Source organism: Platalea leucorodia (genome assembly GCF_965183815.1).
Source record: "Platalea leucorodia genome assembly, chromosome: 1".
Lineage (NCBI taxonomy): Eukaryota > Metazoa > Chordata > Aves > Pelecaniformes > Threskiornithidae > Platalea > Platalea leucorodia.
The window spans coordinates 112462623-112479248 of record NC_138823.1 but is presented as its reverse complement, the minus strand read 5'-3'; the positions used below and the strand labels follow the sequence as shown (position 1 = coordinate 112479248).

The 16626-nt window shown below is 39.8% G+C and overlaps 1 protein-coding gene across 1 annotated transcript in view; it reads left to right on the top strand.

Annotated features, from left to right (window-relative positions):
• The window catches only part of POU6F2 (POU class 6 homeobox 2), a gene marked incomplete at both ends in the record, with an annotated part of 314808 nt that overhangs the window by 290367 nt on the left and 7815 nt on the right, over positions 1 to 16626 (top strand). The window contains one exon of the mRNA XM_082306980.1: positions 11057 to 11225. Coding sequence (XP_082163106.1) covers positions 11057 to 11225 — 169 coding nt within the window. The remainder of the gene's footprint in view (positions 1 to 11056; positions 11226 to 16626) is intronic.

The following is a 16626-nucleotide window of genomic DNA, read 5'->3' as shown; positions in this document are numbered from 1 at the left end:
TATCATTTTTTTATAACAAAAGATGAATTCTATCATACAAAGTATATTAGTGCATACTATATATGCAGTTATAATGTCATATTATATAATTTATTTAGGGGTTATCTAGTTATTATTTTTTTCTTTTAAAGGTCAATATGGGGCCAACTGAGAAATTTTTTGCAACGAAAGTGCAGTAGGAATATGAGACAGGAGAGGCCCATCTGGCCTATAAAGTTCAGTTCCTCGGTTAGTGGTCACCCAGTAGACCACTGAAATGTTTTGGAACGTGCAGAGAAAACAAAGAAAAATATAAAAACTCATTAGTCGTCTTCACTGGAAAATCAGATATGATTGTGCATATTTGCATAGACAAAGTATTTTTAGGGAAATTATTATTCAGTGTAAGGCACCAGGTAGTTTAGACTTCAGGATGGGTGTGGCAAGTTCACCGAGGTCCAAAAAGATTTCTGTAGTTCTTTTTATTGTACTCTAGAGACAAATTCATTAGTTTGGTCTACATCTGTAGAGCAAAGAATTGTAGTGCCACCATTTTCTCTGAAGGAGAGGAAATTGAGGATGAAAGACATCAAATGTGATTACCAAAAAAATACTTATAAAAGCATCACTTAAATGTTTGGCTTAGCATTCGTAGTGCTTAGTTTGCTAGTCCTGTCTACACCTCCAGTCGCAGGTAGCAGCCATTTGTATGTTTCTGAGAAACCCAGGGCCCCCTGAACTCCAAACTGATTTCTCCCCCCCCCCCCAAATTTAGAAGTAGAGAGCCAATGGACCTCTAAGGTGACTTTTTGGTTTGTTTTGAAAATGTTTCACATCCAAGTGGTTACATACAGCAAAGCAACCTCTTCCAGGCACCATCCGCCAGTAGTATCAGCGGGCAGAGAGGGGACAGAGGTGTGACCTTTCTCTGCACAGCTAGTGGCACCAGGCTCACGTAAAGGGACCAACTGCTGCTGAAGGCTGCAGCTTGCTGAATGATCAGGGGTTCAAGGTAGAAAGTCACTGTTTAGCTGTATCGTGCTGTGTTGTACCGCTTCCCCTAACCTGTCTGCCTGTGTGCCACTATCAGCTGGCAGAGATCGTCAGTCAGCAGAGCTCTAGTTATGTCCGAGAGCCAAAGATGTGCCCCATATTGTGCTGGTCTGCCCAGCAGTGCTGTGTAGGTAGAAAACACCATTTTGCCAAGATCAGTTTCGCAGGGTCCAGCCTGTGCCTCTTGCACAGAGTCCTGAGGTCCCAGGGACTGCAGGAAGGGCCACCGAACAACACAGACCCTCCTTACCTGCATCTGTAGGGGCCTGATCAAGACAGTATTTTTGATCAGGGGGGAAAAAAATGTAGTGCAAATAATATGAAAAAATAGTACACATTATCATTTTTATAGGAACCACAGAAAATTATTTCTATGTATTTGTGCTCCCTCTACTGGCTCTTCTGCTTTTACTGAAGGAAGTCACAGGAAATTTTGCCATTGATTTCAGTGGGAGCAGAAAAGAGGTATGAGAGCCAGATTCCTTATGGGAATAATGCTGATGGACAGTCAAAAGCAATTGAGCTAGCACTACACAAACTACCATATCATTTGAAAAGTAACTAGAAATACACAAAGTATAAGGAGATCCTGAATTTATCTTATTGCCTGGGTAAAGACTTAGCCAAACTGTAGAGTTTGGCTAATGATAGCATATTTAGTCATAAGTTTAAAACCCTTGTTTTCAGAAGAACTGAGTGCTCAAACTGAGAGGGTTCAGCAGGAATTCAAAATATTTTTGAAAATGTTGTCACACGGCATTTGGTGTCTTGTAACTTGATGAAAGAAGCTTCAGAAGGGGAAAAGAAAAGTACAAGACAGGCTTGGGAAAAGTTTTGAGAATGTCATGGAGAAATAAATGAGGAAATAAATAATGTAGTAAAATGTTCCAGTTGCAGATGATCCTAGTTTAACTTTCAACTTGTCACTTCCTTGGAAACTACGTACTGCAGGAGAAAGAGAGGTGTTTGCAAGCGATGATAGTAAGCTGCTGCTTGTTAGCTGAGTCACAATAATTGAACCTGTGTAGCCTGTTTCAGTTGCTAAGTAATGCGTGCTAGTGCTTACTTTTTACCTGAAGACTGAAGACTTAAATGCCTCTGATATTGTTTTTAGTCAGCTTTACTTAGGTAGACTACATGTGTTATTTATTCATACAACTTTTTCAAACTTGACAGACCAAAACCTCAATGTCTCCTCATGGAAATGAATTCACAGATTACTTATGTGTAGTGTAAAGCAGTGCTTCTTTTTCTGTATTGTAAATAGGTTGCTTTTTAATGTACACAAGCAATTCCATTGTAATCCTGTTCCTCTTGTTTTTAAGAATAAATAGATGTTTCTGATTTATGTTCTTTAAACTACCCTCAGTAGGGATTGTTCCTCTTTAAGTTACACTTCAAGTTACACTTTAACTAGTGTTAAAGCTTCAGTGTTTTCACTGTTTTCCAAGGTTTTGCTAATCTAAGCACCAGCATCTATGCACACACCGAGAATTCTCCTAGAAATTGTAATGGCTTTCTAAAGCGGGCAGCTGTTCGTACTCCTGTTGTAGTCTGTGTCCTTTTTATCTCTGTTCATAAACAAGTTTTTCTTTGCCTTTAATAATTTTTACTGCCCATCTCTTAACCATTTCAATTTCCACATAATCTCTTTGAGATTTTGTGATCAGAACTGAATGCCATGATCACAGTGAGGATGCGTCACTGTTTTACATAATAACATTATAATATTTTCAGCATTATTTTCTGTCTTTATCTCAATACAGCCTAACATCCTGCTTTTTTCTAACTATCTCTGCTCATTGAGAAGGTTTTTCAATAAGCAGAGGTATCCACCATGATACATCTTTGCTTCCCTGATTGTTACCATGTGAGTCACTAAAATGGTTCCTTTTAATGTGAATCATTTTGCACCTATCTACTCTGTATTTCATCTTTCATAATGCCCCCCGGCATGTTGTAAACAGGATCCCTAAGTTGTTCGTGGTATTCTGTACTAACATAACATTCACGTGTTCCTCCTGCTGATTCAACCATTGTTCACCATCTTTTCCTGCTGCTTGCTAAAACCATTCAAAAATTTTGGTAGAAATCCTTTAATCTCTACTTGTAGTCTCCTTTCTTGAAAAAGGACAATTTATTCCCTAATTTTATGTTTCTTGCTTTTTTTAAGCTGTTTATATCTCATAATAGAAGGGTACCTTGTAACCTTAACTTCTGCACTTCCTCCATGCCTCTCAGGAGGGATTTTGTCAAAATCCAGGTTGTATGGCTAAGTGCACATTTTTTTTTCAAGAACAGATGAGCTTGTTTTAACAACTTATTAGCATTGTCATTTGCTATCAGATTTGAAAATCTTGTTTTAAGGTGTTCTTTCATATCTTTAACAACACTTGTTAACACCAACACAACTGACAGAAGATCTTGAACCATGAATTGGAGTCCTGTGAAATTTAGGAAAGGATTCACCTTGCTTAACTTAGTCACAGAGCAGTTAGGTATCTGGTGGAAGCTAGTTAACTAGATTTCCCGTAGAGACAGAGAGACATCGACAAGGAGACATATGCATCTTCAAGGGGCAACTCAAGCTGTCAAAATAGAATAATTTTTAGATAGGCTGAATCTCTAATAGGTATCTTAAGGCATCTGTTGTCTCCACTGACATGAGAGGGAGTTAGGGTAGCTGTTTCAGGATAGACAATTAATTCTTAAATGAGTGAAATTAGGTAAGAAGAATCCAGCTGCCAGTGATCACTGGGGTTCAAAACACAGTCTTGTTTATGAATTCCTTAACCAGCTTTCCTAGTAATTGGTGTTTTCATAACTGTTTGCTTGCCCACAGCACACAGAAGCAACTTCTGCACATTATATTGTTCTCCAGCGTAACTCATCATCAGGTTCCCTTCTTGCTGTTGTCTGGCTCTTTCCTTCTACATACTAGATTCATTAAATCAGGCCTGTACTCCCAGTTGTCTTCAGTCTTGTTTTATCTACACTGCCTGCCAGAACTTTTCATATTTCATCGTGTCTTATAGCACTACCAGCTTTGGGCTTCTGCCAACTCTAACACAATAAAACGAGCTACTAGGCAGCATTTTCTTACATAGTCAGTTCCCCATCTTCATTGGCATTGGCTATCATGCTCCAGATAAACTGTTGAAAAGACATAGACAGCTCTCAGATGGGTATGTGGTCATTCGTGTACATCAGCTTTCCAAATTTCATGCCCGGTGTCTTCTTTCTGCAGCCTCAACCTACCACATACACCCTACCATCTCATTGTCACAGCTCCATGCAATCCCCTGTTTTCCTCTCCCGTTAAAATCTAACCAGCTCTCAATCATTTTCTCCCTGCGATGCTCTTATTGCTTTGATGCTGTCTTGCTTTATGAGAAATGCACTCTTCTTTTTCTGTGTTTGAATATAGCCACTAAACCATGTTGTCTCAATCCAACTTTGTTTCTCTTTTGCTTTTCGTATGACTTTCAGTGATGAAGGTGACAATTTTTCTCTCTTCTTTCTCTTTTCCTTTACCATCAGCATTGCATAATTCCATTTCATCCATGGATAAAACTACTAGATTTTTGAAAGTCAAGATTACCAGACTATTTACTAGTACAAGTGACTACATCAGATTTTCCTTGCCGCAGCATGAACACTTGACTTGTAACTTACGTCTCCTCCTGACCAGTTTTGTTTGTGGCATCTGCACTTGTAGGAATAGGATATCTCAAAAAAGTCAATATAACTGCACCACACCATTGGGAATAGGAAGATATCACTACGCTACCTGTGTCATTCTAAGGAACTGAGGCATAGAGAGAGTAAAGCACTGTTCACTGTTACTGTTACCTTCGAATTATGCACTTACCTACACATTTAAGTCTGTTACTGTAATATTGACATTGTATCATTTCTGATGGGGGTCAGAAAGATGACTGGTGCACCTGATTTGCATATAAAATTGTATCTTCTACAGAAGCCTGGCTGTGTCCTCAACCTCATTTAGCGAGCACAGAGACCTTCAATTACAGCGTATACTTTGAACGTAGTTCTGATCCCACAGAAAGGCTTTGAAAGAACTTCAGCAGGTGCTGTCAAAGTCCTACCCCCAGTTATGTCCGCAGCACACCAGCACTTCTTTGCTGTAGTCTTCATTTTGAGCTGAGTACGTGCACAGCCTGCGTGAACCCAAAGAGCTTTTTAATGCTAGTTTCCAAATGAACCTATTCTCTCAGTCTAAGCAGTGTGCATAGAGGCCCTTTATACTATATAGACTATACTGTATTACACTATACTGAGAGAGAAGATACTTATTAAGCATCAAATAGCTTTTATATTCAGATTCATCTATTCCCTTACTTGAATTTAGTTGAGTAAGCTAAATTACGGTACTGGGGTACAGTATTTGGGCCACAGTGGGAACATTCTGGCAGAGTTGACTGTGAAAGTGATTTGGCATGAAGCTTGCGTATATGCGTAATAACTTATTCTCTCCATTTGCTAGAAGATTTAAGAAAACGTTTTTGAAGCCCATGTCTGGTCATGCAGTATGAGTAGGTTTGAAGACAGACTTCCTCTGCCATGGTGCTCTCAAATCATGCAGTAGCCAGAGCACACCACCACTCTTTCTCAAAAACAAATGTATGGCACGTTTTAGGAAATGTAGACGGATCAGAGAACTCCGTTTACAGGAAAAATGGAAGCATGAAACACTTAAACTACTACTTCTGCAAGGCATTATCGTGGCATTTCAAAGTGTTTGGGAATGTCTTTTTATATCAAGGCATTTATTTTTCAGCACCTTCCATGGACTTTAGTGTTTACTAGAGCTAATGTCTGTATTTCCCAGGAAGAACTAGCTGACATCAGAAAAAATTGAAAATCTTTATTTGTATCATAAAAGGGATTGTTTAAAATGTATTTCTTGCTCTTTGTGCCACTCCTCTTAGTTTCATCTCTTCTGCCCTTTTTGTTATACTTGTCTTTTTCACCTCTGTCTTCTCTAATTTGTTGTGTTTCCTCATCTCTCGGATTTCCTTTTCACTGAATCATAGAAAAATAGGACTGGAAAGGACCTGAAGAGGTCAGGCAGTCCATCCCCTCCCCCTAGGCAGGATCAACTGTCCCTGTATCATTCTTGACAGATGTTTGTCTAACCTGTTCTTAAAAACCTTCAGTGATGGAGGTTCCCTGACATCCCTAGGCAACCTAGGCCACTCTCCTTAGCATTAGAAAGGTCTTCCTGATGCCTGACCCTAGCCTCCCTTACTGCAATTTAAACCCATTACTTTCCTCTCCCTTCCATTAGGGCCGTATTTTGCCCTTGCTTTTTGTCCAGACTCTCTGTAAAACCAGTAGCAGTTCTGTTATGATACAGGGCAATATTCTCTCAAAAGTTTGTCCTTTATTTCCACTTAGGTTCTTTCTCCTTCCTTAGCTTATGCAAAATACCTTGTTACTCTGTCACTATCATGTAACTTTCTGGATGCAGGTAGCAACATCCCTGATCTCATAAGACCTTAATACAGGACTCCAGTCAACCGTCTCAGGTGTAGGGATATCCTACATACATAATTTAAGAATAAAATTTAGTCTAACAGACCTAATTCATTCTTCGCCTCTGCAATTATCAATCAATACTACCTTCACTGTTGACAGCAGCATATAAAACTGGTGTAAAAGAAATAAGAATCAGGCCCTTTGCATTTTTCAGTTTATTCTTATAAAGTATTATGCTGCACTTTATGCTTCTCATATTCATCTTATTTCTCTAGCTGTAGTGTGCATACATATATTCCTGCCAGATACCGATCAGTGTTGCATACAGTCATCATTCTCGGCGTGTCTACTATATCCACCTACACCGAATGGCACTTAGAGCAACTGCTTCTGTAATTTCTGTGCCTCCTTCTGTCTTTGGATGGAAAATGCACAACAGTCATAAATATAATTCATATCATATGTACGTGTCCAAAATTGGGAAAAGTCAGCTATTGCAAGTTCAAATTGATTCTGTCATCTAGAATCTAATTCATAATCTAATCGTCGCCTCTCCTTAAGGCTATTTCTGGAGTGGAAATTATAGTGGATGAAAAGAGAGAGAGTATTTTAATGCAATTTCATGACATAGATAACTATCATTGTTCTTTAAGCAGGACATTTACAGCTTAACCGTCATGTCTGTAAAACAGGGGGTGTGCTGGAAATTATGTAGGGAGGTAAAGATGGAATCCTCCCTCAGTCCCTGGTCAGGCCTTAAGGTGACTCTTCAGCTTCTCTGACCCCATTGCTCCCTTTTCCCTCACAAGCAGAGAGTTAGAAATAAACAATCTGTAAATATCCCTTATATACTGCTATTACACCTAAAGTCATTGTACATCCAGAATTCGCTAGCCATATCCCTTTTTGCCCAGCTAAATTTTGAGAATTTCTTACATTTTTCTAAAGATTTCTGGATGTCTGACAAGAAAACTGCCAAGCTTCTGGGTATCCCAGTTATTTCAAAAATACATTTGCAAATGCATTGTGCGATACATGTGCAGAGAATCAAACATTTCCTAGACTTAGCCAGCATACTGTCGCCATGGCTGTGTGCGCGCTTTGCATGCACAGCTGGAGAATGCAGAATGCCCTCTCATTGTGGTGCTTCCTGGAAGCTTCAGATTTATTGTGTCCGTGCTCAGCAGTTGAACTGTTCAGCGACTATATGTGTAGTATGGCTGGAAAATGTTGGATTTGCCATCTGTGTCTTACATGATCGTGTATTTCTCCCTGAGAAATACTGATGGGAAATAGCATGTAATCATGAAAAATTAAGGCTGGAAGGTCAAGGTTGCAGAGATTATCCAGTCCACTCTGTTGTTCTCAGGCAGAGTACCTATTCCAGTATTTGTCTTACTTGCTTCTAAGAGCTCTCACAGGAGCTCCACAGGTTCCCCCAGAAATGTACGCCAGTGCTTCATGGCCACCTTAGACAGCTTTTCCCAGCATCTAATTTGAATCTTCCAGGTTATTGTGCCTCATTCTCTCCACTATAAAATGTGAGACACTCATTCTCTCCTCTTTTCATGAGCTCTGCCTGTATTTGAGGCAGGCATCATATCCCACTCAGTCTTCCCTTCTTTAGATTGAACGTGACCAGTTTATTCCAGGAGTCTTCATAAGCCTCAGGTAACTCCCAGGCTTTCAGCCACTTTAATTATTCTCCTCCAGTTGGTCCAGATTTTTTCTGAAGTGTGGCATCTAGCTGCGGGCATGGTGCCCCACCCCACACCCCCCGCAGAGGTCTTTCCAGTGCTTAGTAGACAAGAAGATTCTTCACGTGCACTGCAGACATCGCTCCCGCTCACACGGCTTGGGATGGGAGTTGCCTTTTCTTCACTTGTGCAGCACCCCAGCATTGCTGGTGGCATGTTCAAACTGACAGGATCGTTTTGAATCCTAATCCCGTATTCCAACCTATCAAAAGTCCCTCCCAGCATGTTATCGGCTTCTAAATTTAATAAGTATATTCTCTTCTCCATCATCCAGATCATTAGGAAAATATTAAGTCGTGCAGAATGAGGACAGAGTTCTGTGAAGCACCATCCACACACACTTCTGTTTCCACAGATAGATATCTCTCCTCTCAGTTTTGTTTTCTAACTACTTTTGCATTCATTCTGCAGCAATTTCATCTAAACTGTGTTTCCCTAGGTTATAAAGAATGTCACACGAGGGAGTGTCGAGAGACTTGTAAAGTCAAACCACCTACTGCTTTTCCCCTGTCCACAAGGCCAATTACCCTGTCTTAGAGGGAGATCAGATTGCTTTGACACAGTTTGTTCCTAACAATCCATGTTGTCTGTTGCTACCTTGTTTTCTTGCGGGTGCTTACAAATTGTTTGATTATTTTCTTCAGTACTTTTCCACGGGTTGAAGTGTAGTTGACTGGACTATAATTTTGCACATCTTTCGTTTTAAAGATAGCTACTACATTTGCTCCTCCATCCTCGCAGATCAGCACTAACATCTTTACGTGTTCCAGATAGCACAAAAGCACCTAGCTCATCTAAATACGATACTTTTCTTCACTCGCCTGGGCTGAAATCTTTAGTTTTGCCAAAGATCCACTCGGACAACAGACCCAGAGCCCAAACACCTGTTTCTAAAAGCTGCAGTCTGGAGTGATGTGGGCGTAATGGATGGGCAGTCCATTTCTGCAGCGTTCAGAGGAGGCCAGCCCTCCTAGTGGGCTGCTTCCCTAGGAGAAGGTATTATAAAAGTAGACGTTCTGGGTTGGGAGCTCTCTAGAGATAAAATCCAGCCCGTAGTGAAATTTTCTGAAAGATGCCTGGTGCTTGCATGAGTCTGAAATCTGGAAGCCTTTCAATCAGCTTCTCAAGTATTATCCCTTTGATACAGTGTCAGTTTTCTTTTTTAAAATGTGCTTGGTCCAAAAAAACTCCTCGAGATAATAAAATGTTTTTGTTTATTGATACCTAGGGAAGTCAGAATAGGCTAAAACTGGTCAGATAAATAACTTTTTTTTTAAAGGGTAACTCAAAGTTTCTTGCTTCATTTTGCGTTATATCATTCCATGTGGGAGGTAGAAAAAGGAGTTGTAATTTTTTCCATTCTTAAACAGATGCATAACATGAATAATGTCATTAAAATTGTTCATATGTATTCCACAGAAAAGTGTCATCTTGAATGTGATCAGATACCTTTATCTGCCATGCCATACAATTTGTTGTCTACTTAGCATCAGTCATTTCTATGTGTTCTGGGAGCATATTATATATAATTTGAGCTTTACTAATGAATTCAGCTCCTTTTCTGAAGTAATTTGTTCAGTTAAATATCAAAAGAGAAAAACTCATACTCCTTAGAATTCAAGAAATAGATTTAAATTACTGACTTCAAGCAAGACCAAATAGGCCTTTATCTTTCCCTCTTTCTGAGAATGCAGATAACAGCTATCACTTAGAAGTGAAGCCTTTTAGTACATTCTTCAAATCTTTTTTGATAAATATCAAGAATCAACATAAAGGTATAATAAGTAGCAGTCACCTGAGTGTATCAGGACTATATTACTGTATTATTAGGCTCTGAAAAGGCTGTACTGGACTACTAGAAGCCAATTCAAAACTGTAAGGTCCCTTGTGTACCTTCATTCTGTAGAGAGACTGCCCTTTCAATTTGCTGGGAGTTTTATGTAAAAATCAGTCCCAGAGAATGTTCCTAGTTTTCAGCCCCATGTGAAAGCTTATTATAGGCAGAAGGGATTAATGGTTCTTTCCTTTCCCCTAGTGAACAACCAAAGACTACACTGTTGTAAAATTTGTAAAAATAAATTTATAAAGCCAGATTCACGTATCACAGTGTATCATTTGCACCTACCGTACTCACTAGACGTTTTAGGTATGGCTTACTTGACACAGTCCTGATGTGAATGGGGCTCAGAAGTTTCCCTGTGTGTTTTAGGCAAGGACAATTTATCAATTGAGAAATAAGGTTTAAACGTTTTGGTTTGTTTGCTAGATCTAATGTCATAAAACAAATTATTCCTTTCTGTAGGAAAGGGATTTTCCCCCAATTTATCTTCTGTTCCCCATTTCCACTCTTCTTGGCCCTGGTCCTGCAGTACGAAAGGACCTCTCTGAAACAATGCTGATTTGTATGAGAATCCATGTAGGGAATAAAAGTCTGACTTCATGAGACAGAAAACAGGTAAGGACATGTATTTATTAAATCAGAATGCTGCTGGGAATGTCATAGGTCTCTTATCACCCATTTCAAACAAGTATTTAGCTTCTAATTAGATTAAGTATCTGATTAAATGGAGAAAAAAATGGAAAGTCAGGATGCAGAGGAGCTCAGATTGCTCCTGCTGTAACACTCTGTCATTTGAACTAAGTCCATGGTGTTTAATGCTCCTATGGGATTTGTTTCCCAGAAGTAGATGGGTGCGATAGTGCATTGAAAGTTTCCTATTACTGCTTCATTTTCTAAATACCTATTTTTACATTTTAACATATAGCTCCATCAGCCCTCCCAGACGCAAGTGGGACAAGCAGCCTCACAACCCAATCTCCTGCATTTGGCTCACAGTCAAGCGTCTATGTCTCAAAGCCCAGTGCGTCAGGCTTCCTCTTCTTCCTCCTCATCCTCCTCCTCTTCAGCTTTGAGTGTTGGCCAGTTAGTCAGCAGTAAGTATTGCTCCCTGGCTCTCCTTAATTCTCCCCTCTGTTTGTCCTCCTCACTGCTGAGTTTCCTGATCTGCTTTCCCTCCTTTTTTTTTTTCCCATATAGTAGATTGTGTATGGCTAAGTAGAGTGACTCTTACCAGTAAGAACTACTAAGTGCTGTCATGGATGGGGCTTGAGGTAAACATACCTTGAGAAATTGTAATCGATGCTCAAAATGGTCATAAAAATGGTAGCAGCCATTAATTGCCTTATGAGGGCAATTCTTTTAACTAAAATGTAGTTTATGTTCTTTGGAAATGAGAAGTTTTTGAATCAGTCAATATAATGAATTATATTGCTCAGAATTTGGTGGGCAGCCAGATCCTCCTACTTTTGGTTAGGCTTGCTTGTTCATTACTGTTTATTTGCTTAGTTAGTGTAGCAAACCGTTTCACAGACCCTAGCACTGCACAAATCTAGAGCACGAGACATTTCTTGACAGGAAAAGCTGGCACAATTTAAACAAGAAAGCACCGTAACACATGGGAGAGGAGAGAGAAGCACGCTGCAATGAATTAACTGAGTTTCAGTGTTAGGATTGTAACAGCTGATCTCCTGAACAGGCCTTTCTTCCAGATCACACGGTTCAGAGTTTTTGCTATTACCTTATCAGCATTAACTTTGGTCTTTACCTAGCAGAAAAAACATATTAATAGTATACATAAGAAGCATTAACAGTTTTTGCACATCTGCAAAAATCTGAGTGTATTGGATGACCTTGTTCAAAGATACTCCATGTACATATTTCAAGTAAAAAAACACTATAGCTCACACCGTATTGGTAATGTAAAATATATGACTGATACAAGCTTATGAAGGGCTTGGAGAAACTGTCATGCAAAGGAAGATGTGAAAAAATGTTGGTTAGATTATTTCAGAGATTGTTTACATGGGGAAATTACTAGCAGAGCTATAGTGGTAAAATTATGCTGGTATAACTCCCAGTGTGAATACTTTTATTCTGGAATAAAAATAACCGCATTGGTAGCTGTAAGTACATAAAATATATAGATATAATTATAGTGATATAAATACACTGCTATTGCTGTGTCAGTAAATTTTCTCATGTAGACAAGCTTGTAGGAAGAAGACAAATAAGAGACTTCATGTTAAAAATACATAGAGTTAGCCCTTGTCTATGTGGGAAAATTGACTAAAATATCTAGTGCAGTATAAGTTACTTTTCAATGGCTAGTCCAGAATAGCCTCCCTTGTGGACATTCTTATTAAAAAAATACTCCAGAATAACTACTGAGGGGTACCCTACCCCACAATAGTTATTCCAGTCAATTTCCCCATGTGGATAAGTGCACTATACAATAAAAGCAACATGGAAGAAGCCCTTTTAAGTTTACAGGATAGATCCATCAAAAGTTAGGCAATGCTAAAAAAGTAATTGCTTGTTCAACTGTATGCCATTCCTCTTAGAACATGTATTTTATGATAAAGATACACGTTGTGATTAAAATCACGCAATCGTGATTTTTTTCTCATCCTTCTTTCAGTGCATTCCCAATGGAATTGTTCTAGGGATGCATCAGAATTACTAATGCAACAGGCAGGCTGTTGTCCCAGGGTTTGTTCCCTACCTGATTCACTAAACTGTTCCCCAGTTTGCATAACATTTGAGGTAAGGAAGCTGTAGAAAAGAGAAGGATGGTCTTGCTTCAGGCAGTAGAGGCCTGAGGAGCTGAAGCTTTCCATCTGCCATGTAATTCCAGTGCAACGGCAGGCAAGTCACTTAAAACAGATTTTTCACAAGTGCTCCCTCAATATCCAGCTTGAGACTCTGGACTTTAATTTACAGAAGAACCTGGTACTCACAGTTACAATTTTAAGTGCACTTTCACTGTGGAACTGTATAAAGAACCATTTAAAGACACAGTCTAAAAAATCATCTCCTACTTGACCTAGACTGGGTACCGAAAAATGCTTTTTCCCTTAATATCTGTCCACTTCTCTGTGAATGAGAAGGGGAAGACCCTTATCTTGTAGAAACACAAGAAAATAAATTAAGATTTAAAAAAACAGAAGAGCTCAAGAGGAAATGAATAACTATGTCTTTGGTGGAGAGCTTTAATAGAGGTCTGGGGCCACACACTGAACAAGTAAAAAGGCAATGCATCAATCAGTTCCTCCATAATGAAGCACAATTTGCCCTCTGCACTGGACAAGGCAGGGGTCTGGGGAAAAAGAACTGGTAATCCGGGGCTCAAAGACTACGCTAGACTGCATCATGGGATACTGTAACTCCAGCATTTTGTAGCTTCTGAGTGTTTATTTGTACAACTCCAAGGAAGGATGTTCTTTTAGCTTCATTTTTTGCTTGGATAAATTTCAAGGTTGTTACAAAAGCAGAATTGTAATGTCAGTCAGTCATATGGTGAGATAATGCTTATATTCATAGTTGGAAATATGAGATCTTCTGTCAGTTGAATGGAAGGAGAGGCTGATAGGTTGTGTTATCATCTTGTTCGTCCTGCTCTAAAAGGAATAAGGCACATGCTGTGCTCATGGATTTGGATGAGAGCAGACAAGTATGAGGCACAGGAATATCAATTTGGGGAAGAGGGAGAGATACACTAACGAACGTAGACTTTCTACTTGTTCCTCTCAGGCTTGACTCCTTCCACCACTTGTCCTGTTCCAGTCCCATTACTTCCTCACGCCATTCTCCACACAATCTGCACTCCCTTTGCCTCCATGCTTTTTTTCCTCTTGCCTTCTCCCTGCAGGCCTTTCCCCGCAGTCCATCATTCCTCAACTCCCCTTCCCATTTCAGTTCCCCTCCAGCTCCCAGTCAGTCTCTGTCCCCAGACCATATTTGTGTCCCTTTTACCAGCCTTTTTGTTAGGTAGTTTCTGTATTCCTCTACCTTGTTTTATCACAAGCGCCGCCTCTTTTTCCCTGTTTTCTTTACTCTACCACAGTGATTACTACTCTTTGCACAGTCAGGCCCTCTCTCCCTCCACTCCAAACTCAAAATCCTAGCTCCTTAGTAGTCTTCAGGGTTTTTTTGCTTTCCATTATTTCTTTTTCTTCATACTCAAGGTTAATTTTTGCCCCCTCTGCATCCACATCATGTAGATGCCACTCCCAGCCTCCCTGGAAGCCATCAGAGGAGTGTGGAAAATGATCACCAAGAAGAGAGGCGAGTCAGTCTCTCTGTCTTTACTCCTGTCCTGGCCCAAAGCAGGCCAGAGCCACAACCATAGGAGTGAGGGTTCTTCTCCATCTACTTCAGTTTTAGGCTCAAGCATCCTCAGTACAGAGAAAATCGTAAAGAAAACTCCACACAGAAGTAAGGCAAATCTCTACTGAGTAGATAGGCCACGTTGGAAGCTCACCTGCTTGGACTTGTTTGAGACAGATTTTTACTTGGGATGGCAAGAAGCCCAGTACTGATATAACCGCTATATCCCTGACACCTATCAAGGCCATGCCCCAAGTTTAAGGGAAACTGAACCTTCTTAAAGAAAAGAGGTTATTACAGTTCTTTTATCCTGGGCAGAGCAACATGTTTTATTAGCCTCATTCTCAGAAGTGTTTCACCTGAAATTTGTCTTATAATGGCAAATGCCAGTCAAACTTAGCCATAGTTTACCCTACCTGTGATAATGAATGGCACAGAGAAGATAGTTGGAGTGCTTCTCCCTTGCTCAAGACAGAAGAAACTCAATTAAATCAACAAGTGGGGATCTCAGAGTAAAGAAAATACTGTCGACACAATCAGACTGAGGAAGGCATTGTGCTTCGGAATTAATTCACTGGGATCCAGATCTTAAGAGCATTCCAAAGGGAGAGGGTATTTATAGGAATCTCCTATAAAAAAACATGACAATAATTACACGTGAATAAAAAGTTCTTGAATTGTTCTAAATTTATGTTTCAGGCTTCATCCAGTCCCTAGCTATTCAAGACCAACAGACTGAGTAGTGTGAGGGGCAGATCAACTCATTTCTGCCATTTACATAGCGTTATCATGCAGTGAGAAGTAAAACAGTCATCTCAATGATGCCTGATGGCTGTCCAGCATATTCTTGAGAGCATCTAGCCAACCACAAACTGGAGCTAACACTGTATGCGTAAGCCTGCTTGAGCTGGCACATAAGTGACAATGTTCCAGGGCACAAGAGAGCTACCTGCTGGTTTCTAGTAATGTAGAAAGAGCCTACAAGAAAGAAGAAAATATGTTCAGTTCAGTAGGGAAAGATCAAGACACCTGTGTAATGAAACACAAAAAGGCAGACATGATCCTTTACGGCTTTTTGTTGTCCTTGATAATACCACCCTTTTGGACAAACAGTCTTAATTGATCTTCATGAATTTGGAAATTGTTTCATGTGACTAAAAATCCATTTGCATACAACTGTGCCCACACACAGGGAAACAAATAGACAGAAAGTCATCCCTGGTTTGCTCCTTTGCAGAATCCATTCAGTTTCTGGGTGCAGATCCCTGAAGGGCAGAAGCACCGCTTTGTCAAGCCTATGGCCCATAATTGAACAAAGCCTTCTTAGTGTCCCAGCTCAGTGTCCCACTGGCTAGCAGAGCTTTGTGTAACAGGCCTACCAGTGCAATCTAGTGTCTGCCGAAGTCCATTCAAAGCCTTCTAGTGGGATGAGGCCTGCAATGGGTCAGCGGTTCTGAAAGAAATCCATAGGCACGAGGGCAGCAAGAAACAACTTGTGGCCTTCTGAACATCTCTTTGATTGCTTTACCCCTCCTGAGGCAGAAATATTGTTGTTTCCTTTTCCTCATTCATTCCAAAGCTGCAGTCCAGTCCTCCAGCAGAGGCCCTAGAGTAGAGATTTGCCATATTCCAGAAATCGTTGCCAAATATAGTAATGTTCATGTAAAACTAGGCATATTCAGCTACCTTATTCTGTTAATCAAATTGCTTAGAGCACTATAACTTCAGTAAATAAATAATTATTTGGGGCAAGGTTCTGCACACTTACTGTAAAGAGAGTAACTCTCTTTACAAGAGGCCACCTCACATCAGTGAAATTACTAAAGTACTATGAGAAAGGGGTCAGAATTGGGCTTTAATAACTTTAGTGTTCCATGTTCCGTGTTCTTATTCCTTTTAATTTTCATTCTAGTCACATTTTCTTTTTGATTTTACATTTTTTCTTTAACATGTTTCCTAATTTTAATAAAGGTGCATTTCCTTGCCTTTTTTTGTTATTCCCCTTTATTTTTTTTTAGTTCCTGTCCTTTTTTTCCCCGTGGATTGTTGTATTCTTTATAGCTTCTCCCTTTTATCTCATCCTCACCCCTTCATTCCTCACCAGCAACAAGTGCTAGTTCTTCTAAAGACAAAAAAATTATGGTTGTTTCCAAAGAAAGGACATTTAAA